The sequence below is a fragment of the Cynocephalus volans genome, chromosome 1 (assembly GCF_027409185.1).
Source record: "Cynocephalus volans isolate mCynVol1 chromosome 1, mCynVol1.pri, whole genome shotgun sequence".
Lineage (NCBI taxonomy): Eukaryota > Metazoa > Chordata > Mammalia > Dermoptera > Cynocephalidae > Cynocephalus > Cynocephalus volans.
The window spans coordinates 280,528,381-280,556,369 of NC_084460.1; the positions used below are offsets into that span (position 1 = coordinate 280,528,381).

At 51.2% G+C, this 27,989-nt stretch overlaps 1 protein-coding gene across 1 annotated transcript; it reads right to left on the reverse strand.

Moving 5' to 3' along the window:
- Positions 1 to 3,630: 3,630 nt before the first annotated feature.
- IGFBP5 (insulin like growth factor binding protein 5) lies at positions 3,631 to 25,742 on the reverse strand. The gene is made up of 4 exons (XM_063102690.1): positions 24,677 to 25,742; positions 10,177 to 10,406; positions 9,422 to 9,541; positions 3,631 to 8,257 (listed from the first exon to the last, which is right to left on the reverse strand). Exons 1-4 carry the CDS (start codon positions 25,008 to 25,010, stop codon positions 8,126 to 8,128), a joined length of 816 nt encoding a protein of 271 aa, XP_062958760.1. The 5' UTR covers positions 25,011 to 25,742; the 3' UTR covers positions 3,631 to 8,125.
- Between the last annotated feature and the right edge of the window lie 2,247 nt (positions 25,743 to 27,989).

The window sequence follows — 27,989 nt, forward strand, 5'->3', positions numbered from 1 at the left end:
CTTTACAGGGCAGGATGGGTGGGGAAGGTAGAGCACAGATCTGTCTTCCTCTCGCACATCCAGATGACTCTGCGGAAGGAGAAGGGGAACAGGAAACATTGGAACTGGGATTCTCTGGCCCCTGAAATAATGGAGAGCTCCCTCCTGTCCAGGGTGAAGCATTTTAACTTAGCCCCAAGGGAAAGGGAGGGGGACTGCTGTTGAAGGCTTGTTCCCAAAGGTGTCACCACTGAGAATTCAGGCACTGCTCTCTGAGGGGGGCCCTAATAACTGTTTGGCCCCCAGACAGTGAGTGTCAGCTGAATACAAAAAGCTGTAAGTGTATAAAGAAATGCAGGCTCGCGGAAACAGGCACAGAATGCCGGCCCTGTTTCTTAGGCAGAGTTCTCCATCGGAGCTCTGCACTGTTCTGTTGCCCCTGAACCCCTAGTGAATTCCAGGGGGCTCCCCCCGCTCTGTAGTGGGCCACAGGGGGTGGGAGGAGGAATGCTCAGCATTTTAAGGCCCGCTGTCCCCCTTCCCCTCCCAGCACGACAGCCTGAGCTTCTGTGTTGCTCTCCTGTCCTGTGTCATGTGCAGTCTGACCCTACTGACCATAGAAGAGGGGCCTCTCTGGTGGCTTCTCCCATCCCCCATCTTCCCTCTAGCAAGTCTTCAGAGGCAGAGGAACACTTGGGGCCTTTACCAGGTGTGAGATGAGCTTTCTTGGAGTGCAAGAAAACTGGATTCCCAGGAACAGATAGACCCCTGCCAGGAAGGAGTGTGTAGCTGCTCCAGTCTAAGGCCAGCATACAGCTGCCCAGGAAGTAGATGAATTCTATTAATCCCCATAAGTCCACGAAAGAGGCACTATTATTAGTTCCCCTCTACAGATGAGGGAAAGGTCCCCAGAGGTGCCCGAACTCCACCAACCCGGGGCTGGGGGGCCCCTAACTGCACAGCTTGGGAGCTGCTCAACTCTGCGTCCTACTGCCCCTTCCACTGTGGTGGAAGCAGCATGGGACGCCTGCACACAGCCTGGAGCGCTCAGGACACGGTTGGACCTGTGCCCCGCAGGTCAGCAGTCCCTTGGTGGGGTCTGATTTTCTCCCATCCAGCTGAAGGGTGCTCCTGCCATCCTCTGCCCTCTCCCCTCGGCTTCTGCCTCAGGGTGAGGCAGCCCATGCTGGCTCTCCTGGGAAGCAGACTGGTTCTCAACCTTGGCAAACGTTTGGATCGACTGGTGCTTAAAAAAATACCGATGCCTGGGCCCCACCCTCACAGATTCTGATCCAATTGGTCTGAGGGTGGAGCTCAGGCAGGGTATTTTTTAAAAGGTTCCCGGGTGATTCTGGGCCAGGGATGAGGTGAGAAGAATGCTGGAGTCAGAACACCTGGGTTTGGATCTGGTCCCACGACTTACTATTTCATTGCCCTGGGGCCAGGTTATTCACCTTCTCTGAGCCTCAGTTTTCCTCATCTGTCCAAAAGGCATGATTTCAGCCCCAAACAACAGGATGGTATCAATGTGAGTCTACAGATGTGAAGGTGCTTTGAAAACTATAAGGCTGTGTAAAAGGGGAGGGCTTATACTGGGGCCATTGCTGGGTCAGCCCTCTGCCGGCCCCCATGGCCCAAGATTGCCAATTTCCTTGAGTCCTTTCTGTAACATTTTGCAGAGGGTGCCTGAGGACACCACACCCCCTGCTAGTTTCCATGTCCCTTGCCCATAGTGCTCTCTACCCTAAACCCTCTGAAGAGGTGGTTTTTGTGGGTGTGTGAGCAACACCTCTGCAGTGGCTGTAGCTACAGAAACTACACTAACTGTGGTGTTCGGTGTGCCCTAGAAAGCTTTGCTGAGGGAAAGCAGAATTGCATCCATGTAGGAAGAGGGCCGGTTGGCTGTGCAGGGATCTTGACGATGTCAAGCAGGTCTCTCGCCTTCTGGAAGTAACTCAAGTTCAAGCCTGGCCATTGACAAATGCTGGGGCTATACTGCCAGTATATGGCAGCTCGGGGAACTGCAGCTGAGCTTACCCTGGGCCTCAGAGAGTCCACTGTTTCTTCAAAGGTGGTCCCAACAGTCCAGAATGAGTCACCTGGGGATGCTGGTTAAAATTGTGGCTTCACTGATCCTATCCCAGGCCTCCTGAATTAGAAGCTTGATAAGGGGCATGGGGAATCTTCATTGAAATGTGCCTCCTGTGTGATTCTTATGTAGGACTGGTGACTTAATTTGTAGGGCCCAGAGCAAAATGAAAACATGGAACCCCTTGTTCAGAAATTAAGAATCTCAAAACAACAGCAGCAGAGCATTTAGCCAAGCACGGGCTCTGTGAGAATGCGCAAGTCGCATAGGGCTGGTCCTTTTCTTATGCCCTCTGGATGTGGAGAATCCTGCTGTAGTCGTGGAATCTTGAATATAGCTACATGTGATGTGATGGTTACGAGCATGCGCCTGGAGGTGAGACCGCCTTAGAATGGGAACTGAACCCTACTACTTATGGGTTATGTGACCTTGGACATGTCTCCAACCTCCGTGAACCTCCTTTACTTCATCTTTAAATATTGGGATGATTTATATCTTAAAGAGTTGCTTTGAAAATATAAAATCATTTCTGTCATATAGTAAGTGCTGCTGAAATGTAGTGCTCCCTGCATCCTAGGCTCAGGGTTAGGGTGTTAGAGTATGAAGATGAAAAATATTCTGGTCTTTGTCCTGAAGGGCTGACATTCTAGCAGAGGAAACAGCCTTAACTCACTACTGGTGTGAAGGATGTGACCGAGGGGCACCCTCCAGCAGGTGCTGTGGGACAGCTAGGAGGAGCACCTACTTCTAGGGTCAGGGAGGTGCCTCAGTGTAGGGAGTGAAGGCAGAGTTGTAAGGAGGAAGTAGGAATTGGAGGAAAGGATGGGGGGCCTTGTGCACGCATGTGTGTGCGTGCGTGTGTGTGTGGGGGGTCAGAGAGACCAGCACATGCAAAGCTTTAGCCCTGACCTGCGCAAAGAGCTTGGAGGCCTGCATGTGGCTGAGGGTATGCGTGGTCAAGAGCGCAAGCAGGTAGGTGAGTAGCTAAAGAGGAAGCCAGAGGGGTAGCCCATCCAGAAGGACCTTGGGTGTCTTGCTGAGGGATTTGAACTTTGGACTGAAAGCTCTCAAGAGCCAAGGGAAGGAATCTGGGCAGAGGATGGGCATGATTGGACCTGTGTTTAGAAAGTGGCCTGTGACTGAGACCTCCTGTGTGAAGGACAAGGCATGGCAAGGGGGTGGGTGCGGAAAGAGCTGCAGTGATCCAGTGGGCGTGAGTCTGATCTGAAAGTGAGGGGGAGATGAAGAGGAAGGGAAGGCACCGAGAAGCTAGGTTGTCCCGGTCATCTGTCTGCAGTGGCTTCCTTTTTCTTTTTTTTTTTTTTTGGTGGCTGACCACACTCTAACCGACTGAGCTAGCTAGCCAGCCCTGCCGTGGCTTCCAAATGGATGAAGGGACATTTGCGTTCTGGCAGGAGGGCTGGTCTGTGAGGTCACTGGCCTCCATGCAAGGGGTCCCCTCTGGAGGGGACAGCCCCTGGGTTGTGGACCAAGGAGACCCTGGGTGTCCGCCTTTCCCTGCGCCTACCTTCCCTGAGCCCTCAGAGGAAGCTGACGCAGGCTAACTGAATGCATAACTTTATTAAATAAATGCTTTGTCATGACAAAAGACAAAGATCAAGGAGTAACATAAATTATACGATGAATAAATAGTGTACAGCAATCCTCACTTTTTAATAAAACGTGAGATCCTCTGTTTTTGTTTGTTTGTTTATTTTCTTAAGTACAAAATGCTAAACAGGAGCCAAGCTCTTCCGCATTCAGGTGATAGTTTTTTTTCTGCTTTTTTTTTTTTTCCCCACACACTGGTTTTGTTGGTTTATTTTACCATCCTTTTTACCAGTAAAGATTATGAGCACTTATTTATTTTTAAAAGTTAAAACACAAAAGAGTAGAGAATAGAGCTACGGTATGTATGCACGTAAAACTATAAAGAACTACAGGAATATGTGCTGTGGTTATTGCTGTCTTTAAAAACACAAAAAAACCAAACAACCGGTAGGCAACTCGGAATCTGAGGGAATCTTGTCTGACAACTGTGCTATCCGTGAGGGCTACTGTGGGATGGACGGTGGTGGAGATGGGACTCAGGCTGGTGACCAGGGACAGAGAAGGGGGCTGAGTGGGCGCATGGTGGCGGGGGCCCCTTTCCTGTGATCCTCTTCACTTGCCCTCTCCCCATCCAAATGGCAGAGTCTGTGAAATGGCTAAACTATATACTCCATTAGAAAACCACGAAAGTATGATTTTAAAAAAGAAACTAAACCCTAAAAGAAAAAAGAAAGTGGAGAAACGGCACAAAATAATTCTTGCACTTTAGTGGTTTTAAAAACAAAGACAGTACAACACTCAGGTTGCTGGTTGGGAAAACCCCCATTCCCTTGTCCCAACGCTTTTTAAAACTCAGCCTCCTTTTTCTTGGAAGCCAAAAAATTCCTCTTGGAGACTAGAGAGTCTCTTCTCCTTGGCCCACTCCTCTCTGAAGCTCCCATTCTAGGGGGTTCTGAGTTGATGGATGGAAAGGGGGTCCTGCTCCACCTCGAGGGGGGCTTGGTGGTTGCCATGGCAGCGCTGTCGCTACCGAGCAAAGTGGTGGTGGGAGTGGGAGGGCGGTGGCTGAGGCCCACCTCCTCAGAGGAGGTTGTCCCTGCGGGGTTGCCGTGGAGACCACAGAGCGGCACCGAGGAGGTGGGACAAGGGAGAGGTGTGACCACACAGGGCCTCCCAGGGCCTCCTGTGTCTACCTGCCTCCCCCGCGTGGGGGCTACGTGTCTCCAGGCCTGTCTGTCTGGGCCTGGCTGTCAGAGAAACTTCCCAGTCTTTTCCTTCCCAGGTACCCTGCTTTACCTGGCATCAGGGCAGGCTGGGGGAAGGGGATCAAACCTGGCTAGGCCTCCCTCAATGACCAGGTAGCAGTGGGGGAAGATGGAGGTGTCCTCTCCACTGCTGGAGTGAGGCATGAGTCAAAAGGGGACGGGAAATGACCTTCCGTGGGGCGAGTGGGCCACACTCAAACCTGGGGCCACAGATAACCCGGAGTCTAAGGCCTCTGGGTGAGCCGATAGTTAGCCAAAGGCCAGCCTGGGGCAGGGAGACCCTGCCCAGGACTTAACATGCTCGCGCCATTCCAAACCTGCCTTTCCTCCCACCTGTCAAGGGGAAGAGGGTCCACCTTCCTTCAGTGACTCCTTCCTGTGGTCTCCCCACCATGAGCTCAGCCAGAGCTCCCATTTAGGAAGTATAGTTCCATCTGTCCATGGAGGTCCAGCTTCCTCTAGGTAGTAGCCAGCTGCCCAGAGGCACCCCCTGCAAGCAGTGGAGACTCACAGGTTTGCGTTAATAGGCATGAATCTGGAAGCCTGAAGAGTCTGGCGGACTTTATCCTGGCCACGATCCCCCACCTTATGGCTGGCTGACAGTGAAGAGCCAGCGTAAGGGGCAGAGGTCCGTTCAAAGTCTGCAAACAGCGCAGGTGTGGGGGTGGAGCCCCTCCCAAGAATCAAGTCCAGGCCTGGGTGGGGTGGGGGGAGTATGCAGTTCCTGGCTCAGTCTTTTCTTAGGGGGAATGGCGCCCCAGTATCCACTTGGCAGATCCCAGTTAGATAACTGCTCAAGATCCAAACAAAGAAAGGGCAGAAAGAAGAGTGACGTGGAAAAGGTTTAGGATACTGGCCTAAGACGTACAGAAATCTGAGTTGGGCTTGGGGACAGTTGTGAAGAGAGATGGGTGCACTGACAGGGCAGGTCAAAGTCCCCATGGCTGCCATCCCCATGGAGACTGGCCGCCTTTCCCATCCCCAACCAACTGTCCTGTCCGGGGGAGTAGGAGACACCCCATACTCCAGAGCTGTAAGTTCTCTCTTAGTTGAAATATGTTTGCTTCTCTGCTGTCCCTCTTTGTTGCCCCAAGTTCGGTGTTGGAGGTGGTCCCCCCTGTGCCATGCCATCAGGAAAGAGCAGAGGGAGTGTGTCCACAGCAAGAAAGAGGCCCCTTGGCCAGTGTCCAAGCCCCCTTGCTGGCAGGCTGTCTTCAGCTTTAGGGGACAGTTCCAAGGCTGCCCATTCGTTGAGGAAGTCAGTGGAGAATGGGATTTTCCTTGGTTCAGAATCTGGCTGCCAAATGACAACGCCCCTGAAGTATCCACTCCCTGGCTGTCCTGGGCCTTTCTTCCACCCTCCGCCTCGGGGAGGAAGTGCGGACTTGCCAGAACAGACAACAGCTCACGAGACTCTGGCCTCCGTCCCTCCTGCTGGCTGAAGGTGTCCCATCTGAGCACACAGTCTTGTCCCTTCAAAAGCAGGGCCAGTCTCTACCGATCCTCGTTCTCATCCAGATTCTAAAGTCTAGAACCCACCTAAGATTGCCTGCCATGGCTCCACGTCCTCGATTAAGCTCCATCTTACAGCCTGTTCCCCATTTTCCTCTCTCTTCCCTCCTGAATCCCAGAGGGCTCATGAGGTGGGGAAGCCAAGGAAGGCTCGATCGGCTCTTCCCACTCTCTGCTGCTCCGCTCCAAGGCTGCAGTGGGACAGTCAGGCCCTGCTCCTCCAGCCCTCTCTGGCCTGTGTTCCCACAAGTGAGCCTTGTCACCACCATCTCCCTCTTTGCCATCTCTCATTTCGGTCTCTCTCCTGCTGAGCCAGTGTGGAGACTGAGAGAGGCTTTCAAGATACAGGTTCTATCCAGAGGAAATGCAAAGTCTGGGGCAGAGCCAGTGGGTCAAACTTGGACCTGTTGGCTCGTTTGGTGTGGAGTCTAAAGACAGTCACTTCCTGGGGGTCTGAAGCCTCAGATGGGATGTACTGGGGAGCATGGTGTGCACCCCACTGCATGTGAGTATCCTCCTGGCTTGGTGGGCACAGAGAACACGCGTGAGAAATCATTAAAACCCAACACTATGCCCCACAGAGTGGCGCTTGCTGCTCACGGGAAACCCCTGCCTAGCAGCCAGCAAAACTGACAGTATGGGTTGTCTTAGGAGAATACGGGTTTTCCTGGTTTTTCCAGAATGGGCAAGCTCCTCAATGCCCCCATAGGAACTACTTTGAAAAGTTAATGCAAACCTTAGGAAAAAAGGAAGGAAGAAAGAAAGAAAAAAAAAAGATAATAGATTTATATGCCTATATATGACTATACGGAGCCTTGTAGATAAATACAAGCCCACTTTTTTTTTTTCAGCCTATCCTCCCCCACTGAGGCTGCTGCACTAGTTGCAAATGGAAGGAAATGAGGGGTCAAAACCACATGTTTTTTTTAGTCACCCAGGAGGAACAAGGCTTTCCAATATGGGGGTGCATATTGATTTCCAGAAGTCTGCATGGGGACTGAAATATGCACACACATTCAATGTGTGTGTGTCTGCTTAGGAAAACCTATCTATTTAATATTACTCAATTATAAATTCGTTTTGTTTGCAGAGAAACGGAATGCATTTTAGTTTTTATAAGTTTTGGGGAGAGGCAACACTGGCCAGGGGAAGAGGAGAGGAAGGGCGAGGGCAGCTGGCTGGGGGAGGAGGCCGGTCCGGGCCAGGCACCGGCACATCGTGTCTTTTCTTTTCTCCCCCTGGCCAGTCCAAACTGGGAAAACTCCAAGGGTGTCATCAATGCCACCTCTCAGGCCCCGCCCTCTAGTGCCCCCACCTCTGTCCACCCCCAGGCCAGGACTGGATGCAAAGGGGGATCCAGCCCTGGTCCTGGTGTCCTTTCCCTCTTGCTCACATGAGTCCCTTCCTGTCCGTAACTCTGCTCTCCTTTCCCTCTCGTCTGCGCAAACACTTTCTTCCCTTCTCTTCCTTTCTCTGTTCATTCAACCTGCCTCAAAAAGAAAACCATTTGAAAAAAGGGGTCTTCTTAGCTTTTTGCATCTCTGTTGTTGCCATTTTCAATGCTGAGCCCTTGCTAGAGATTCCGAGGTCCTCAGTTTCCTCAAATGGATATAGATATATGTATATTTCCCCTATATGAGATGAATGAGTGGCGTCCTGGGGTGGAGGGAGGCGCTGGCTGGTTGGGGCTGGGGTGGGAAGGATGAGGGAGGGATGGGGAGGGGACGCATCACTCAACGTTGCTGCTGTCGAAAGTGTGACACTGGAAGTCGCCGTCGACGTACTCCATGCCTGGAAGCTTCATCCCGTACTTGTCCACGCACCAGCAGATGCCACGCTTGCGGCCACGGGAAGGCTTGCACTAGGTGGGTAGAGCAAGGGGCAGTGAGGACCGTCCCCGGAGGCTCTGCACCTGCCCATCCTACCCCCTCCCCTCCCTGAGTCAGACTCATCCCCAGAGAGCTGGGGGGCTACACCCACCCTTGGGGTTCTGGTGTCTGCATTTCATGGGAGGACCCAGGGAAAGATGCTAATTTAGGCAACCTACCCTTTGCTGGCTCCTACAATCTCTTTTTAATGTTACCCAATCAGGGTCTTCCAACCTGGTATTTTCCAGGGATTCTCAAGAGAGTTACATGTTTTGATGATGATGATGATGATAATAATAATAAAATGATAATAGGTGACATTTGTGCAGCTTTACCACGTGCCAGTCACTACTTAACACTCACTACATAGCAGGTACTAAGGGCTTTACAAAGATTAATCATCTCCTCATACTCGTGTGAGGTAGGTTACTGTTATTCTCCATTTTATATGAGGAATGGGAGGCCCAGAGACATTAAATAACGAGCAATTTAGGGGACACAGCTCCTAAGTGGCAGAGCCAAGATTTGCCTCAAGGTGGTCTGGTTCTTAACCTGACTTAGCTTAGAGGTGGCGTTTAGTAAGCATCAGGGTCACCTGGGAGCTTGTTAGAAACACAAAATCCTCAGAGTCCTCCCCAGACCCACCAGTCAGAAACCCTGGGGGAGGGGCCCAGCAGCCAGCTCTTTAATGAGCCCTCCAGGTTATTCCTCGGATGCCCACGGACATTTGAGAACCATTGCCGTAGGTAATCTGTACCACTTCAAGAAGCTGAGAAAGTAGAGCTGCCCAAAGTGCAGCCTGGCTGTGAAAGAACATGAAATGACATCAGGTGATACATGGATAAAATATGTTTTAAAGTGGTGTGTGTGTGCATGTGCACATGTGTGTAATCATTAAAGAATGTAAGAGCACATACAGCATGTGATGTGATAAGTATTATAAAGTTTCCTGTTTCAATGAATTCAAGCAGATAAGGTAAGTCCATGAAAAGTTAAGTAGATTATAGCCTAGGAGATAACGGGGAAAATCATGCTTGTGGCATGTGAATGGATAGTGGAGGTTCGAGAAACACTAAATCCTGAATGGTAGAAATCTTAGGCACCTGCCCGAGGTGTCCTGGTAGGTGCCACTGTAGGAGCAAGGAGCAGGGACGTACCTGCTTTCTCTTGTAGAATCCTTTGCGGTCACAGTTGGGCAGGTACACGGCACGGGGCACCATGCGGGGGCTGGCTTTGAGCTCCTGCAGGGAAGCTTCCATGTGTCTGCGGCAGGGGCCCTGTGAGGACGGGGGGGATGAGAGGCTGAGCAGGACCAAGTGGAGACCACCCAGATGTGCAAACACGTGGCCCAGGGGGTGGGGCTGAAGGGTCTCTGGAGGAAAGTCACCACCTTTGGTGGCATCAGCTGCTGCCAAGGACCTTTCCTTTCTCCCACCTGCCACATGCCCTGGGAGTGTACAAAGCCTGCATCTGGCCAGTTCCAGAACCGTATTCTCCCTTTGGTCTTGCAGATCACCCACCCTCAGCCTTTCTATTCTGCCGAGTGATAACGTCCAGAGGTGGCTGTCTCCGGATGCTCTAGGAGAATGTCCAGCCTCTGCTCAGGACTGGACGCAGCTCCGGGGGTTCACACCTGGCAGTGGTCGCTGGGCTGGCAGGCAATCACTTTCCTTGAATGAGCACTTATGTCTATTCCCACTCTTCTTGGACAAGCCCTAGATCCTGATAAATGTAAACTCTGAAAATTGTCCTCCCAAATTCTAGATTGAGCCACCGTGGGAAGTGGCAGGCCCTTTGCTGGGTCTAGCCTAAGCATCTCCTGCTGCCAGGAAGGCCCATTTAGATGCAGGGAAGGGTCAAATTCGGGGCATGGCAGAGGGAGAGAGATGGGAAGCAAAGCCCCGAGACTCACCTGCTCAGATTCCTGTCTCATCTCAGGCGCAGCGATGACCCGGGGGTGGGCGGTGTTCTCGGCGCCCCCCACGAACTTGGACTGGGTCAGCTTCTTTCTGCGGTCTTTCTTCACTGCCTCGGCCTTCAGCTCAGAGATGCGGGTGTGCTTGGGGCGGAACACCTTGGGTGAGTAGGTCTCCTCGGCCATCTCGGAGGTGGTCGGCTCCTCTTGCTCCCGAGAGTCTCTCTCTGCAGGGAGGAGCAGAGGCTGGTGAGCCCCGGTGGGCACAGGGGCCCAGGCCTGGCAGGTGTGAGCTGAGGGGAGTCACAAAGGCTGCAGCAGAAGGGTCTCTGCCTCCCGGAGCTCACCAGACTGAGCCAAGCGGGAATAAGAACCAGGGAGGAAGCGTCAACACGATGCAAGTGGTGGCAAGTTCCTGTCATGACTGGATCAGGGAGAGCGAGAGCAGGTAGAAGACTTTGAGGAGCAGGAGAATCATGAAAAAGTCATGATGCTATAGGAGGGGACGTTTGTCAGGAGGGAGAAGACATTAGTGACCCATGGAAGGCTGTGGCAAGGGGCTTGCTCACCAGGGAAGGCTGAGTGCATGGTGGTGGCTGCAGGTGGGGCTGAGACCTAAGAATGCAACCTGGAGAACTGAACCGGCAGCGGAAGATAGGGCACAGCCAGGGTGTGACAAGAAAGGCCAGGTCTGTGCTCCTTGTGAGGTCTTGGCACTTTCAGAACTGCTGGCGGTGGGGGTGGGGAGTTGAGATATATTTGGATCTGGGGAACCAAGGGTAAGGGGGTCTTGGGGTCTGGAGCAGCAGGGTGGTGGGGACCATCATGAAGAGCAGGAAGAGGGGACCTGGGAGACGGGAGAGCCAGAAATATGGGGCCTGGAGGGGAGCGGCGTGGGGGCCAGTGGGTTCTGGAGGCCTTGCTCCCCGCTCCGGCCCAGAGCTGGCGCCGTGCTCAGGGCCCTTGGCGGCTGGAACATTACTCAGCTCCAGTCTGGGAGCGGCCAACAGCTGGCTGGGGCCGGAGCAGTTATATATAGGAGTGATTGGTGACAGTCTATACTTAGCTGACGTTTGACCTTTAGAGAAGTAGGATTTTGTTCATGTATTTGTTGATCTCTTAATTCCACCCGTCCATCCTTTTTCCAGTCCACAGATTTCCACTGAATTTTTATCTCATGGTCTCCCATCTCTGGGTCTCCTTTCTTCTCTCAGCTCTTTGACTCCCCCTCACCCCAGTCTCAGTAGATCCAGAGTGGGGAGACCTTAGATTGCTGTTCCTAGGTGGGCAGGGTGTGGGCAGGGTGCCCCACAGTGAGACCAGGTGCAGGGGTTGGGCACGGGCAGGAGGCCCTGCCTTCACACCCTCTTTTCAAATACTCCAAAAAGGAAACAAGGCTTTGGGTGACCCCAAATAATGAAAATGGGATGAAAGAAAATTCATTCTCCATCCATTTCACTCTCCCTGGAATACCTAGGAACTGTGATAGCCAGGCATCTGGGATGGGAAATAGATTTCAAGGAAGTGGGGCTGGAGGGGGGTGTCATGAGGAAGGAGAAGCTTCTGAGATGACACTGTTTTATGTCCCAGGACAGGTGCAGAACCTGACTTCTGAGCTCGCAGCCCCAGGGAGCTTCCAGGTGTGTTAGGGGAGGCATTTGGAGACCTGGTCTAACCTGGCCAGGGTGACAGGTGGCAGGAAGTACCCAAACATCTGTTTCTCTCTTAGCTCGGTATTTGTCAAGTTTAATGAAATAAAACTTGTATCCGGTCTTCAGGGTCCTGGCAGGGAAGTTCCCCACCCTGCAGAAGACTCCCAGGGGGTACAGTGTTGCTGGTGGTTAGTTGCTTTGGGTATTTACTCACAGGAGAGGAGGGGAAGTAGTCACTGGAGAGGAAGATGATGATGGGGTGAAAGCAAACAGCAAATCAGTGGGCAGGCTCTCTCTGAACAAAGCTCAGCACAAGGATCCCAGCCCCCCATTTTGCCCTCTTACCCCCCACTTCCCGTATCTTGATGTCCCCAGCACCCTGGCTCTACTTTATAAAAACTTGCTGTGACGATTCATCAACAGGCTGATGTGCCTTGCAGGTGGCATGTGGCATTCTGGGGATTAACTGAGTGATGGTCTTGGGTACACCGACTTTTCTTGATTCTGGGATAAGTCGGACCTGGGTGAGGAGGCAGGAAGGGGCATGATGGCTTGGGGGTTGCTGTGGAAACTGAAAGGCCAGGACTCTGTTATCTAGGCTCAGGCCATGGGGCAGAGGGAGGGCTGACCACGGTACAGAGGGCTGTTGGGCCTGTCTTCCTGAGGGACTTGAGACACTTCAGAACCTTTCCGGGCATCACCCAGCATTCTAACACTCAGAACGTAGTTGACCACTGCTTGCTGGCAAAAGAGGGCAAGAGATGGTTGCCATTGAAAGCCTGGGCGCTCTTTGGGGGTGCATGGCCAAACCCCTTCCCCAATGAAGATTGTAATCAGATAAGGTAAGCAGAGGAGGGTGGGGGGCTGGCTGCTGACCAGTGTGTGGAGGAAGGACAAGTATGTCCTCCAGTGGGCTGCCCCAGCCTGGCCTGGAGAGCCAGCAGGACCACCATAGAGCTGAGCTCCCAGGAATCGCTTCTTCAAGGAGAGAAAGCCTCCTGTGGCTGGTTGTACCAGCCCCTGGAATCCTCCCATTTAGTCCATCCCCCTGTATCCATGCAGAAACAAGTACATACACCTATCCCAGTGGTGGTCTTTCTAGTTCTTAAAAACATGTGGGATGGGGGTGCCATCCCAGCCTCCTTTGGTCACCTGTTTTAGGGGGCTGCGTCCTTTTGGTCAGAGGGTGTCCACCCCCAGCTATCATTTCAGCTTGTTCTCTCTCTGGCCTTGGTGGACATGAGAACTTGGTGCACAACCTTCTCCATACTGACAGTTCTTTTCAAGATCCTTCACATTTCAGGACTTTTCCCGAGAAGTGCTATGGGTCGCCCAAAGCCTTGACTCTCCCCGGGAGGAGGACAGGGCTGTTGACAATGGTTCAATAAATGTTTGAGCAGATGTATTTTGACCTCTCATAGTCTTTGAAAGTGTTTAAGTATTGCCCTGGGGCCAAGCAATAATGATACTGGAAAAGAAAGTATAGATTCCAGTATCTTTCTTTAAGGGACTCAAAACACTTTTGTAAACCCTCTCTCCTTTCCCAGTCACCCCCAGGTGGGGCTCCTGAGGGCATCTCCCCCCCCCCCCAGAGTTTGCAGGCTTTTTGGCTGCTTCTGAAGGGCAGGCTTAAAGTTCTGACCTGCCTCCTGGTCTTTGGTGCCACTTAACCCCATGGGACCTATTACTTAGGCAGCGGGAGAGTCGAGTATCAAAGATACTAATCAGGGTCTTGTGGTCACCTGTAGGCTCCAGAGAGACAGTGGAAACTTGGAGGGGAGCCAGAGCAGAGCCACAAAGATGAAAGGGCTGGAAAGTAGGACTGGAGCTGGAATGCCAGAGCCAGCTAGCCCTCCTCAGCTGCTCTGCGGCCGAGTCAGAAATAGGCTTTCCGTTTTGGAAGGGTTTAAGTTTTAGATAAAACAAGAAGGCACACGTGGACTGGCTACTCCTGAACTATGTTGTCAAGGGAAGATAAACTGAGGTTGCAGAAGGGATTTTGGTGGGATACAAGGGAGGACTTCCTGTTGAAGATTGATCTGCGCATAAACAGCAACAAAGGAACTTGAAGAGGGCTCTGGAATCTGTTTAACAGGGCAATACCTGAAGATGGCCAGTAGATGGCGCAGGAGACTGATGTCCACACCACATGTGCTCATTTCTAGGGACTGTTAAGCAATTTTAAAATCTGGGGTTTGTATGTCTCCCTTTCCTACTTCTCTGACAATCACCCAAATCCTTTCCCTCTCTTTGTGTGTCTTCAGCATGCATCTAAAGAATCAAGGAGATGGACAAGCGAGGCCTGGAAAGAATCCACGTGTGTGCAGGAAAAGTGGAGAAGCCTGGGGAGGGGACTGGAGGAGAGTGGGACAAAGCTTATTTGTGCATAATGTCCTGCTGTTTCTTTAATCTGCAACTGGAAAATGGGCCAAGAAGGAAAGGAAAGATATCCCCAACCTCCCTGCCTACCTCAGATGCCACTCTGAGAGGATTCTGCAGAGCGCAGGGCATGTGGAATGCTTAGTATCTTTTCCTCCGCTGGAAGCTGTGGAGCCAGGGCCTTTAATTTCATGATGTTATCTAATGACTAAGGGGGGGGGCTGTTATATTATCCTGATATTTACCTTTGGGGTGGGTTCTGCGTCTACCCAGGCTCCTAACTCCAGTCCTTCCAACCAGCTTTCTAATGCACCTGGCTCCTGCCCTGTGGGGGTGGCCAACTCAGTTCCTCCTTTGATCATAGGTGTCCTCCATTCATACTGCTGAGCAGCCGCCACAAAGGCACATATGGGTACATCGACCTCTCCCCATGGCAAAATGAACATGTGCTGAGGACTGCGTCATTCCCCATGTCCCAGCAAACACAGAAGAGTGTCTGGGTGCAGGTCCAGCTGCTGTGGACCCAGAGGCATCCTGGAGTGGGCAGTACTACACACAGCACAATTGCATAATGCCTACACCCTACCCAAACGCGACCACTTTCTCCAAACCCGCCCTCCTGCTGCTGCTGTCTCTTGCAGGGGTACAACGCCTTACCAGCAGGTGCAGGCACCTGAGCTTAAGAAGCGTCCTGACTCCCCCTGCTTTCTTGTCATAGCAGTGACTGGGGTGAGGTGGGCCCACTGCTCCCTGAAATCTCGCCTTCCACCCTGGGGCTCCTAGTCACGCCCTGGCACCATGAACAGCCTGGTCCTGGGCTGGTGTTAGTTTCCTACTCTATCTTGACCTCATAATCAAACATAACAGAAGACTGGGTGGCCCAGATATTGAGACTTGGCTTACAGAAAGTGAAGAAGCTGAGGCATACTTGGAATTCATAGCCCAGGAAGAGTGTAAGGCTTGGGCTGCGGAGATTCTCCAATCTCTTTTTCTAGCCAGAAGACAAGATGGGGACATCCAGAATGAAAAGGGGAACTGGTTTCCTCTGGCTTTCATTCTAGCTCCTGTGCAATTTAAACAATAACTTCTTAAGGGCAGAGCCTTGTCACTTGTTTTTGCCTCTCCTGTATACGGTATTCAATAAATAATCTTTAAATGGAGAGATGCGTGAATCTACCCGAGAGGCAAAGGGAAGTGAGTCTAGAAGTGTTTCTATAATACAAGCTGGGGCAAGTTAGGGCTTGGTGGATGCCTTGGGAGGCAGATGAACATCCTGGAAGTGGTACAGGAGTGCATGCCCTGGATTTAATGGGCTTCTCTTTGGCTTAAGGCTGCACTGTCCAATACAGTAGCCGCTAGCCAATGTGGCTATGTAAGTGAATAAATACTAAATAAAATAAAAAATGTAGTTCCTCCTTGCTCTAGCCACATTTCAAGTGCTCCTAGTGGCTACTGTGTTAGTGCAGATATAGAACATTTTCATCATCGCAGAAAGTTCTGCCGGACAGTGCAGGTCTGAGAACACTGATCCCTGCCTGAGCACGGACGAAAATAGCAAGGCCCAGGCTAGGTGTTCCGCAACCCCCCCGCCCTGCATTTCCTAGCCAACCTGCAGCCTCCTGCTCTTTGCTACAGCACGAGGCTTATGGGAGAATGCAGGATCAGCTGCTCACGGTTTAAAATAATGTAAGACATGTCCCAGTCTCCTGGTGTCTAGCTGTGGATACCAAATGACTCAATTGCACTGCATGGACGTGCGTTTGCATAAAAAGAAAAGGCTGTGGAGCCTTCCAGGGAAGTTGCACCATCCTTCTTCCTACCCAACCCACCCCTGATTGGCATCTGCCTGGCCCAGTCTCTCTTGGAAGACACTGTTGCCCCTTTCCTCTGTGGTCAGTAACAGCATGCACATTCTGGGATCTTTTTAACCTGAATTATGGGCTGAAAAGGAAACGAGCACTGACCTTCCAGGAGGAAAACAAACCCAAGCAACTGTCATCCTAAGGAGCAGTTGCAAGAAGGGAGGAGGGCCCCGAGGACAAGCCTGGAGGGCAGTCGAGCAGACCTGGAGAGTCCTATTGACTGGACATCGAGGGAAATAGGAGTACCCAGCTGAGCTGTTCTATGAGCCCCACCTCATTTCAGGCCAGGGGAATGAACTAAACAGGTTAGGTGCTCTAAGCCAACAGCAAAGTTGGCCAAGGCAGGAAGGTAACATCTCTGCCTTGACCAGAGAATAAAGACATCATATAGCATAGTGGATGAACACTCAGAACCAGGAGCCAGACTATCCGGGTTCAAATCCTAGCCCCACCACTAACCAGATACATCAAGCTTTGCCATCTCCAACTTTCGGTCACGCTTCCTGGGAGGAAGACGAATCTGTTAACAACGGTTCGATCAACCTTCTCCATAGGGTGGTTCTGAGGATTAAATAGTTGACATGTGCTAATTAATTTTAGCACAGGTCTCTGCCTTTCTAAGTCTCTGTTGCCTCTCACCTCCCTAGTTCCAATCATCAACTAAGAATGTATTTTCTATGGCACCTGGTTGACAGATGTCTACTTGTAGACCAGAAGATCTAAGGCTCCCTGGACTCAGAAAGGTCTGCCAGGGAGTGAGGGCTCTACTCTTGTCTCCAGGGAGTCTGTTTGCCAACCCCAGGTGAGAAAGACTTAGCACAAGTGCTCTGGGAACCAGTCTCCACTTGGGAACTCACCCGGGAGTTCTCCCCTGTCTAATCCCATTCCTTCATGCTGCATGAAGGGCAGGTTTCCTTTCCTAAAGATACAGAGAGAGAGAAAAGGTGACCCACCACCCTTCACAGTGTAGATGTGGCAGGTGTCAAGTTGGTGACACTCCACGAGTGAAAGGCTGATGTCTCACATACACGTGCCCCTCTGTCCAGGGACCAGAGGTAAAGAAAGTCTCCTCATTTTTTTCTGAGGACAAACTAGGATTCAGGGCTGGGACTCCAGTGCACATCTCCTGATCCGTGGGAGGCAGCTGGGGATAAATGTGCACACAGGACATACATACTTATGCACAACCCCCAAGATGAGTATCTCTGGCCAGCCTTCCCCAGGAGTCAAGGAAGGAGTAGCATGCTCAGTAGAAATGTCTATATCTGAGCCCCATGTGCATCTCAAACAAGAAGTTAATAAGGGGAGTAGACGGGGGGGGGGGGGGGGGGGGGGGGGGCCAGCCTCTGGTGGAAGCGCATGGCCATTTCCAACCTGACCACATTTCCATTCAGGACCCATCACAGCCCATTGAGAACATTACAATTAGGCAGCTGCATTTTCCCCAAAGTCCTGGATAACCAAAAGGGGGCAGCAGAGAGCAGGCAGTTGCACGCTTGACAGGGTTATCAGAAAATTGTCAAGTATGTTTGCAACGACTAGGACATGTGAAGCTACTTTTTGAACTGAAAATTTTATTAAACCAAAATACAGATCAAGTATTTCCAATGAAAATTTAGTGTCCAAATTGAGATACGCTGTAAATGTAAAATACATACCAAATTTCAGACTTAATGTGAAAGAGTGTGAAATATCTCATTGTAACTGTTTCTTTTGAATACGTGTTGAAATGATAATATTTTGGATATATTGAGTTAAAATATATGATTAAAATTAATTTCACCTGTTTCTTTTTACCTTTTTAAAAAAATGGCTACTAGAAAATTAAAAATTACATATGTGGCTTGTATATTTCAGTTGGAAGTGCTGTTCTAAAGGGTCCTGAAGGACAGTCACCCCTGCTTGGCTGAAAGAACGATGTTACAGCCGTGAAGTACAATCTAAATGGTTCGCGATAACTGAAACCCACACAAAACAACTCTGCAAACCAGCAGAGGTAATCCCAAACCTGGATCTGCATGCAAATTCCCTGGGGCCTTACTTCAGGGTTTGCCAAGGGAAAGGGCTCTGTCTGATGGTTTTGGTTGAGGGATCAAAAATGAAAGAATGTATTTATTTTAAAACTCTCCTAGGGTTCAGCATGCATGTCTAAACTATTGCAAAGAGCAGCTTATCTTCTTTGCCTCCTTCTTAAGCCTCCCCAAAGGCAGGAGTTGCTGCAGCCTCCAGGATGTATTAGGATGGTTCCTTAGATCCACTGGAGGCCCCAGCTATAATCTGGAAGTCTACTTTTCTCCCGCTGAAGATCTCCAATAGATCTGCATGTCTTCAAAAACAGGTGGCTCTCTGGCCCCCTTTCTTATCAGCTTTTGTGGCATATGGTTTGCCCTCTTTCCTTCTTAGGCACAAATCCCCATCTCCTCCCTCCCTCAGATGCATCCTCCTGCTTGCCGGGCCCCCTGTAAGGCCTGAGCTGTTGGCTACTTTCATGCTGTGTGCTCCTTAGGGACAGCAGATGCTGCACAGCCAAGAGGCAGCCAGGACTGGCCTGCCTTCCCACATCAGGAGAGCTCCTTGTCATTTAGGAGGTGGGGTCTGGCCCACGGACCTAAAGACTGGGCCGAACACCACTGCTTCACGCCCTCCTTGTCCCCTTTCCCTGACCAAACCACTGTCTGCAGCCAGCCTCGTTTGCAAGACTGTGTGGAAAAAGGGACAGAGTGAGTGTGAAACTAAGGGGTGTTGCATTCTCCACTTTTGGGCTACTTTGCTCCTTTCCCTACTGTTCCTAAAACAGCACCCCCAAATTGTGAGCTCTTATTTCATCTTCGCAACACCCACCATTTGGCCATGTTTGCTGAAGGTCTCATTGCAGTTTAAACCAGGCCCAGGTGAGAGCCCTGGTGACTCGTGAGAAAAGCCAGGATGGTGGAACCCAGTGCTAGGGCCCCTGGAGAAGAGCTGAGTTCCAGCCCTGTCTCTGCCACTAACCCTGCTGCCTCATCTTGGTTTCTTCCCACTCCCGGCTGTAAAATGAGGGCCTTGACTGTGATGACCATTGTGGGTTCTTTCCAGCTTTAACATTCTTTGGCCAATACCCAGACAATTCCTGGAGAGATGCTGGGACTGAGCTAAGCTGAGTGGCCAGGCAGGAAAGGCCACTTCCCCGTTCACAGATTTACAGTCACTCTTCTGGGTTTATATTTTTTAAAATGACATCATAACATAAATCACAGAAAGAAATAGAACAGGAAATAAAAAGGGGGATTTTCTGGATATTAAGGGGAGGAGAGTAGAAGCCTACACTGGCTTCCTTTTTTATTTGCTTATTTATTTTTGCAAAGACATAATCAATCTTATTGTTTTGAATAACATCCAGATGACAATTTAAGGACAGTCTCTGGGAAAAGCAACTTTTGGACCAACCGTAGTAAAAATATAAAGCTAAAACTAAACAAAAACCCTCGAAGATGCTTACTTGTCTCTTACCGCAACCGTTTTCCCACCCCTTCCCTTCTGCTCTGGCCCCTCATTGGTACCTGTTTTTTTTATGGTGTTCTTCCAGATTCCGGACGTAGTGGGTCTGGAGTGTGGTGGTCCCTTCTCCAAGGTTTTATTTTCCAAACAGTAAGTATCTTAAAGTTTCATAGGCATTGCTCAGGTACAAAGTAAAAACTTTAGACAAGTATTACTTCCCCTTTGTGCTAGCTCCTCCCCCCTCCATTAAGGGGACCAGGGCTTCTGCAGGGATTCCTGCTCCCATGCCCTTTGCTGTAACCCTCACGGTGACCTCTGGCTCCAGGGTCAGCCTGATCCTCCCTCTGCAGCTGCAGGCGCACCTGCCTACACAAATCCAGCCCAAGCCCCAGGGACTAACTCACAGCTGCTTGGACTTAAAACACAAGCCCCCAGGGGCTGTCAAGGAATTGGGGGATGGAGGGAGGGGTGAAAAGGGGAAAAAAAAGAGAAAGGGAAAGAAAATGAGCTCTCAGTGCAGCCAAATGTGCCTGTTCTTCCAGTCTGAGCTGACACAGCAGAAATAAGGGACGGGGGTGGGCAGGAAAAGTCAAATTAAAGCACCAGCTCCTGTCTTTCCAGCTCCCGTTTTGGTTGGCTCCGGCCACAGCCAGCCTCTCAAAGCCTGTTTCAAAGGGAGGGGGTGTGGGTGGGACAAAATTCTGGCTCCTCAGTTTTCCATGATCTTGTTCAACCCAGACATAAATTTGGTCAATAAACCTAACTCTGGAACTTGACTTCTGCATGGCCTTTGGACCAGGCTTGGGGTTGAAGCCAGAGAGATGGAGGCCAAACCCCTCAAAGAAGCAAAGGCCGATTTCATATTTATTTAGGTAATGTTTTTTCCCCTGTCTTTCTTTCCCAGAAGGGTATTTTCAGTCCCTCTTGATCTCTTATTTCTCAATGACAGAACTGAAACCCAGAACCCACTGCTCCCTACATCTCACCGGCACAGGAGAGACCTCCCAGACCCGGCATGAAGCCACAAGGCCCCTTCCCCCAAACAGTGTCCCAGGCAAAGCCGGTCCTGCCTTGACCCGCTCCAGCTCACATTTACTGAGCTTGGCCCATTAAATGACTCCCGTCCCTCGCCTCTCTCTAGCCTCACACACACCTCCCTCTGTTTCTATATCTATTTCCATCCCTGAACTGGCTAAAAGAAAATGCGGGGCCAGGCGCGGCCCCAGCACCCGGCTCTCCAGTCGCTGAGCAACGCGCCCAGCAAACACCCGTCCCCGCCGGCCTCCCGCGCCCTCCGGAGCCTGGGCCGCCGGCCACTCACTCTCCTCCGCTCCCGCCTGTCATTCCAGACATGCACCTTTTTTGGGTTGTAGATATTTTTGGTTATACATAATATCTAGAGATATATAATGCATGTATATGACATGTAATGTAAAAATGTACAATATGGTACGTGTACATTATATATAATGTAGATATTATGCAGATATAATATGTAATACATATAAACAGCAACAGCAGGAGGGAAGGGACAAGTCCATGTTTGTATTGCTCAGATTTTGGTGGTGGGAGAGAAGGGAGACGGGTTGAGGAGCAGGAATTTTGGCTAAAGGACTAAAAGGATACTCTCCTCCCTGTGTCTGTTTCCCTCTCCTTTAAGAGCTGTCTCTACGCCATCTCCAACTTTTTGGGTACCCACCCACCGGTTCTCCAGCTGAAGGATCCTCTCCAGGCGAGTCCACTCCCACCCCATCCGTCCCGGAGGAAGGCGTCGGCCCAGGCCGCCTTGGAACACAGCCAATCGGTGACTGCAGCCGCCAGGCACCTGCTTTAGGCCGGGTGGAGTCTGCAGGAAGGGCTGGAGCCGGGGCGCAGGCGCGGGCGGGCAGGGGCGGCTGCTGCGGGTTGGCCCAGAGACATCCTGAAGGGGCGGCTGAGGAAGCGGCTGCAGAGAATTCTAAAGGGGATCTTGCTGGGGACAAAAGTCGTGTGTGTGTGTGTGTGTGTGTGTGTGTGTGTGTGTGTGTGGAGTGGGTTGAACTGTGTGTGTGTATGTGTGTGTGTGTGTGGAGTGGGTTGCACTGTGTGTGTGTGTGGAGTGGGTTGAACTGTGTGTGTGTGTAGTGGGTTGCACTGTGTTTGTGTGTATGTGTGGAGTGGGTTGAACTATGTGTGTGTGTGGAGTGGGTTGAACTCTGTGTGTGTGTGTGTGTGTGTGTGGAGTGGGTTGCACTGTGTGTGTGTATGTGTGTGTGTGTGTGTGGAGTGGGTTGCACTGTGTGTGTGTGTGGAGTGGGTTGAACTGTGTGTGTGTGTAGTGGGTTGCACTGTGTTTGTGTGTATGTGTGGAGTGGGTTGAACTATGTGTGTGTGTGGAGTGGGTTGAACTGTGTGTGTGTGTGTGTGTGTGTGTGGAGTGGGTTGAACTGTGTGTGTGTATGTGTGTGTGTGTGGAGTGGGTTGCACTGTGTGTGTGTGTGGAGTGGGTTGAACTGTGTGTGTGTGTAGTGGGTTGCACTGTGTTTGTGTGTATGTGTGGAGTGGGTTGAACTATGTGTGTGTGTGGAGTGGGTTGAACTGTGTGTGTGTGTGTGTGTGTGTGTGTAGTGGGTTGAACTGTGTGTGTGTGTGGAGTGTGGTGAACTGTGTGTGTGTGTAGTGGGTTGCACTGTGTGTGTATGTGTGGAGTGGGTTGAACTGTGTGTGTGTGTGGAGTGAGTTGAACTGTGTGTGTGTAGTGGGTTGCACTGTGTGTTTGTGTGTATGTGTAGAGTGGGTTGAACTATGTGTGTGTGTGTATTGGGTTGAACTGTGTGTGTGTGTATTGGGTTGCACTGTGTGTGTGTGTGTGTAGGGGGTTGCACTGTGTGTGTGTGTGTGTGTGTAGTGGGTTGAACTGTGTGTGTGTGTGTGTTGAACTGTGTGTGTATGTAGGGGGTTGCACTGTGTTTGTGTGTATGTGTTAAGTGGGTTGAACTGTGTGTGTGTGGAGTGGGTTGCACTGTGTGTTTGTGTGTGTGGAGTGGATTGAACTGTGTGTGTGTGTGTGTGTGTGTGTGTAGTGGGTTGAACTGTGTGTATGTGTTGAGTGGGTTGAACTGTGTGTGTGTGGAGTGGGTTGCACTGTGTTTGTGTGTGTGGAGTGTGTTGAACTGTGTGTGTGTGTAGTGGGTTGCACTGTGTTTGTGTGTGTGTGGAGTGGGTTGGACTGGAAACTCGGATGCGCCCTCTGCTCTCCCAGCAATTGCGCGCGCGCGCGCGCGCTCTGAGCGCACACCCTCCACACCAGCAGCATCACACCAGCCACACGGTTGGGCAGATAAAAGTGGGGCCAAGATGGGGCTTAGTGCTACCTTGCATATTTTCGATGTGACCGGAGTATTACCTAGAGCACTTGCTTCCAAGTCAGGAAATCAATCCATACCTTTTTCCTGGCGCTAAACTTTTCCGAAGCCACATCCCCCAAGATGAAGGCGGGTGGTGCCTCTCTGAAAAGCGGATCTTAATAAAAAATAACCCTGCAAACCGGCCTCTGGGCTTCCGGGGCCAGTATGTCCTAACCTCTTTTTGCAGGCTGCAACCCGGAGAACGACTACCTCCAGCAAAAAACCCTGCATGGCTTGCGGGGTTCGAGGCTGAACCCAGGAAAGCTCTCCTGCGTCTCGGTAAACGTGGACACACTCCTACATGCCAGTGTCTGTACTTTGCAGTTAAGAAACTTATGTTAGGGTGCTCTTGAGTGATAGAAGGGGACAGGACGGGAGAAAGCCACTGTCCCGGGAAGAAATTACACCAAATAAACATTATTTAGATTCAACAACCAGGTCGATGTCTCAGACCCCAGACTTAAATTTTTTTTAAAATTATTATTATTATTATTATTTAAGTTTGAGATCAGGTAACTCTTTCCAAAAAGAAACTCAGTCTAAGGGGGAAGAACTGTTATGATTGAACCAGAATCTCTGCCAATCATTTAAACCCTAGACTCCTGGCGCCGAGGACGTGGGGGCGGGGCAACTCGGGGGCGGGGCAGGTGACGGGGCGGGGGGGGTGCTCAGTGCGTGGCTTTTTGTCTCCGCCCCCTGAATTTTACATTCTTCGTTTTCAGGGCCCCTCAGGCCCTTACACCACACCCACTTGTGATCCCATTAGAGAGATGGGTGGGGGTGGGGCGATATGATGGGGTGGGGGTGGGGGGATCCGCACAAGCCGGGACCTGCAATGTCCGAACCTCACATCCTCTTTTGCCTCCCAAACCTATGCCCACCTTTTATCCTAGGTAAAATCTGAATGGGGAGGGGAAAAAAGGAATTAGATTCGGGGACGATCACCTAGCACAGAACACCAACCCCCTCCTTTCTACTCCCTCCTACTCCCCACCCCGGCGCACCTAAAGTATTCTTTCTCTTCCTGGCAGGAAAAAAAAAAAAAAAAAAAAAAAAAAAGGCCATTTTGCAGCTTAATATGTTTTACCATCCACCACCATCAACCTTATCAAGTCAAAAGCAATGGATGGTGCCCATGGGAGGAGCATGAAGGCCCCACCCAAAAGGCAGTAGCTACCAAGGATGTGGGGGGCGTGTGGGGGTGGAGGAATAGAAATGTCGGAGGCCCGGGGGGTGGGGGGAAGGGGGGACTGAGAGGGACAAAGGTGGAATTAACTCAGAAGATATGTAACGCCTTTCTCTCCTGGCCCCGATTAAAACAATATTTTAACAAAAGAGATTTTTTTTTTTTTTCCCAATTCAGAAAATACCGTAGGGGTGGGGTGGGGTAGAGGAGGGAGTTGATAATGTAATAGACTCTTTCGGACTGGAGATGGGGCACCTGGAGATTTACCTGCAAACCGAATAGGAGCTCAGAGTCAGAATTCAGTCGGGGTGGGGTGGAGGGGTGGGGAAGGGGCAGGTTCGGGTGGGGGCAGGGGAAAGGAGAAGGAGCGAAATCTGGCAGAGGCTCGGCTAGACAGCAGCCCAGGGGAGAAAGATCGGCCAGGGCTCCAATTCCGAGGGGCAGAGACCCTCCCCGGTCTCTAAGCCACTTGCTGCCCCAAGCGCGCCGGCCCGGCCCGCCCCGTGTCCCCCGCCCGTGCGCCGTGGAAGTGCCTGGCACATCGAGCGCGCTCACCGATCTTGACTTGCTCGCGGTAGCTCTTTTCGTTGAGGCAAACCCCGCGGCCGTGCAGCAGGGCGTGCAGCGGCTTCTCCTCGTCCTGCCGGGGGAGGCAGCGCAGCCCCTGGGCGCAGCGCTCAGTGTAGACGCCGCACGACTGCCCCTCGGCCAGGGCGCAAGTCATGCAGCAACCGCAGCCCGGCTCCTTGACCAGCTCGCAGCCCAGGGGGCTGGGGGGGCACATGGAGAGGGCTTTCTCGTCGCAGGGCTCGCAGTGCACGAAGGAGCCCAGGCTCTGGGCCGGCCCCGCACAGGCGGCGAGCAGCAGGAGGACCGCGGTGAGCACCATCTTCTCCGAGTCTCCCCTTTTACCTCGGGGCGGGGCAGGAAAGCGAGAGAGCAGGGAGAAAGGGGCCAAGAGGGAGCAGGGAGATTTTTTTTTTTTTTAAATCTCTGGCAGGTAGAGCAGGTGCCCTCCTCCAGACACTTGCAAAATGTAGGGAGAGATGGAGGACTGGAGTGCCTGCAAGCAAGTCCCAATCGCAAGGATTAAAGACTTGCAACAGGTTGCGGGGGCAGCGGGTAGCGCCAGGTGCACGCAGAGTCAGCGGAGACCGGAGGAACCTCCAAGTCCGCTCTGGTAAGAATTGTAGGGTGAAAAAGCCACAAAATTGCTCACCCCAAAACCCACCACCGAGATCTCAGAGGCTATGGAGAAGGGGGTGGAGGAGAAAGATGGGTTTGTCTTTCAAAATTTTGCTTAAAATCTAAAATACACCCCTCTTCTTTCTAACCCTCCGCTGCCAGCGGCGCGCGGCTGCCGCGGAACAGGTAAGAGGAGTTGGCTGCAGCCGAGAGGGTGGGAGAAAGTGTTGCAATTGAAAAAAAAAGAAAGAAAAAAGAAAAAACCCAAACCCCCTGACACCTCTTTTCTCTCACTCTGCCACCACCTCTTCGAAATTCGCAGGTTCTGCGTGAAGTCCGGAGAAGGGTGCAAAAGTAGGAGGGGGTAATTAAAAGTAACAACAACAAAAGAAAAAAAAAAAAAAAAAGGAAAAAGCCTACAGCGCTTTGCAGCTCTTTCCTAGCTCTTTTCCCCGGCAGAAGTTTCCAAAGAGACTACGGGCTCTGGTCGAGCAGGCGCTTTTAAATAGACGGCCCCTGGCTGCCAGCCAGTTTGTAGCTGCAATTCGAGCTCCCAACACCCAGCCCAGGCAAGGATGCCAAGGAGCTTTGCAGTGCAAACTCACACGGGGTGGGGGTGGGGAGAGGCCTTCTAGACACACGGGGCTCCCCTTCGCTCCTTGGACAGCGCCCTCCTCCCCGCGGAATGTAAGAAAGGGGCTTGGGGGACAGGCTAGGCTCCGGAGAGGGAGAGAAGGTGGAGGGGCCGGTGCAAGAGAGAGTTCTTCAGAGCAGGGTGAACACAATGAAGAGGGTTAACTCGGTCTCCCCCTCCCTCCTATCTCCTAACTAGCCAAGGCACAGGCTGGAGGGAAGGAAGCATTTCTTATTAGCCAACTGGATCTATACCTTGCCCAAGAAATTCTTCCCAAGCTTTGGAAAACAGCGGTTTGCTAGTGACTGTCTAAGCTAGCATGTAAGGTGTGTGTGTGTGTGTGTGTGTGTGTGTGTGTGTTTGGGGCATGGGTAGTGTGAGCTAGCATGTAAGGGGTGTGTGTGTGTGTGTGTGTGTGTGTGTTTGGGGCATGGGTAGTGTGAGATGGCCAGTGATGGGTGGTGAGCTGAATTAAAAAGAAAGAAAATCTGGATTCTCCCTTTCAAAATCTGGGGAAAGGGATTTAATCGAGGGTGTTTCTGTTGCTGGTGGGTGACTGTCTTTGGTCATATGGTCAAGAAGTGGCCACTTGCTTCAGCTACATTGTTGGCCAGGGAGGCTTTGTGTTATTGTGTGTTTGGTATGTGCAGGAAAGGACAGCTGTACAAAGCATTGTTGGGAGTAGTGAGTTGCAGAGGCTGACACTTTGGAGGAAATGCGAAGTCTGAAAACCTTGCCTGGAGACCTAAAGTGTGCTTGTGTGGGGGGGTCTTAGATGGAAGGAAAGTAATTGAATTGATACCTAACCTCCATGTTGTTTTAAGGGGGCATTTCTATTGGGCAGGACCCAGAGGGAGACCTTGTTATAAGGTTAACTGGTGCCCACAAGCACATCCCAGGAATCTGAGCTGACAGGGCCACAGGACCTGGTCTGAAGAGATCCTGACCAGGAACCTTATCATGCCACTCGAAACCACAGACGTTTTATTTGGACACTACATACCCCTTCTTTCCTTAGTAAAAAGAAAGAACACTAAAACCTTGAAAGGAGGAAGGTGGCGATTTTAGCTTTTTCTGAAATTGACATGGTGGGCTATGGACTTCACAGGCAGGTCAGAGAGAAATGACCAGTTGTCACTGCCCCTTTGGGGAACATTTGCGGCGGAACTGTCATGCCTTTAACATTTCTCTGCCTCCCTTGAGAAGTGCTCTAACTTTCCTTTGAAGAAGGGGCTGCATTTCATGAAGTTTACCACTAGACTGCACCCTTATCTTTGATAAGAATTCTTTCTGGAGGACTGCTTTCAAGAAAATCTTTCTTTTGCTCGTTCTGTTCAAAAGCAGCTTGCTTTATGCTGTTAACACCCCCAGATCCTGATCTCTCTTCTCACTTATCTGCTTGCCCAAAGGCACATTTTAAAACAAAGCAAAAGTTTTAAGTTGTGCTTTTGCTGGTACTGCCAAAGGGGTTTTTGGTGTTGGCTGGGAGAGCGGGGAGAAGCTGTATAACAATTTTAAAGAAAAAGCGGCAAGGCTCATTCCAAATTGCTTCTCCCTTCTGTCTGGGTAGGGGCAAATTAATATACAAAAATTTGGTTGAAATATTTTAGGAGCGAGAGAGATCATGTGTTATTTCCTCATTTGTGTCAAGTTCAGACGAGAAAAGTGTGTTCTGGTCCCTGCTTCTATTTCGGCACCACCTTAGAAGTTCAGCCCTCTCCAGGCTCACTGGTAGCACTGAAGATGAATGGAGAATTGTGGTGCTACTTCCAAAGAAACACGAGTTGCCTAGTTCCAGCCCCCTGTATTCCAAGAAAGATGGCCTCCAGTGACACCTCCTTTTGTCTAGCTGGCTTCCAGTGGCTGGAAAATACAATGTGTGAGGACAGGTAAAAGGAAGAGGGGATGATTTATGGACAAGATGGAAAGGGTAGAGAGAAGGAAGGAAGAGAACATGGTGGGAGCTGGTCCTTGGGGTAGGGCTGTAGAGGGGGCCATGGAGGAAGGCTTCTCTGCAAGGCCGTGAATGTTAAACAACCCATCTTTGTG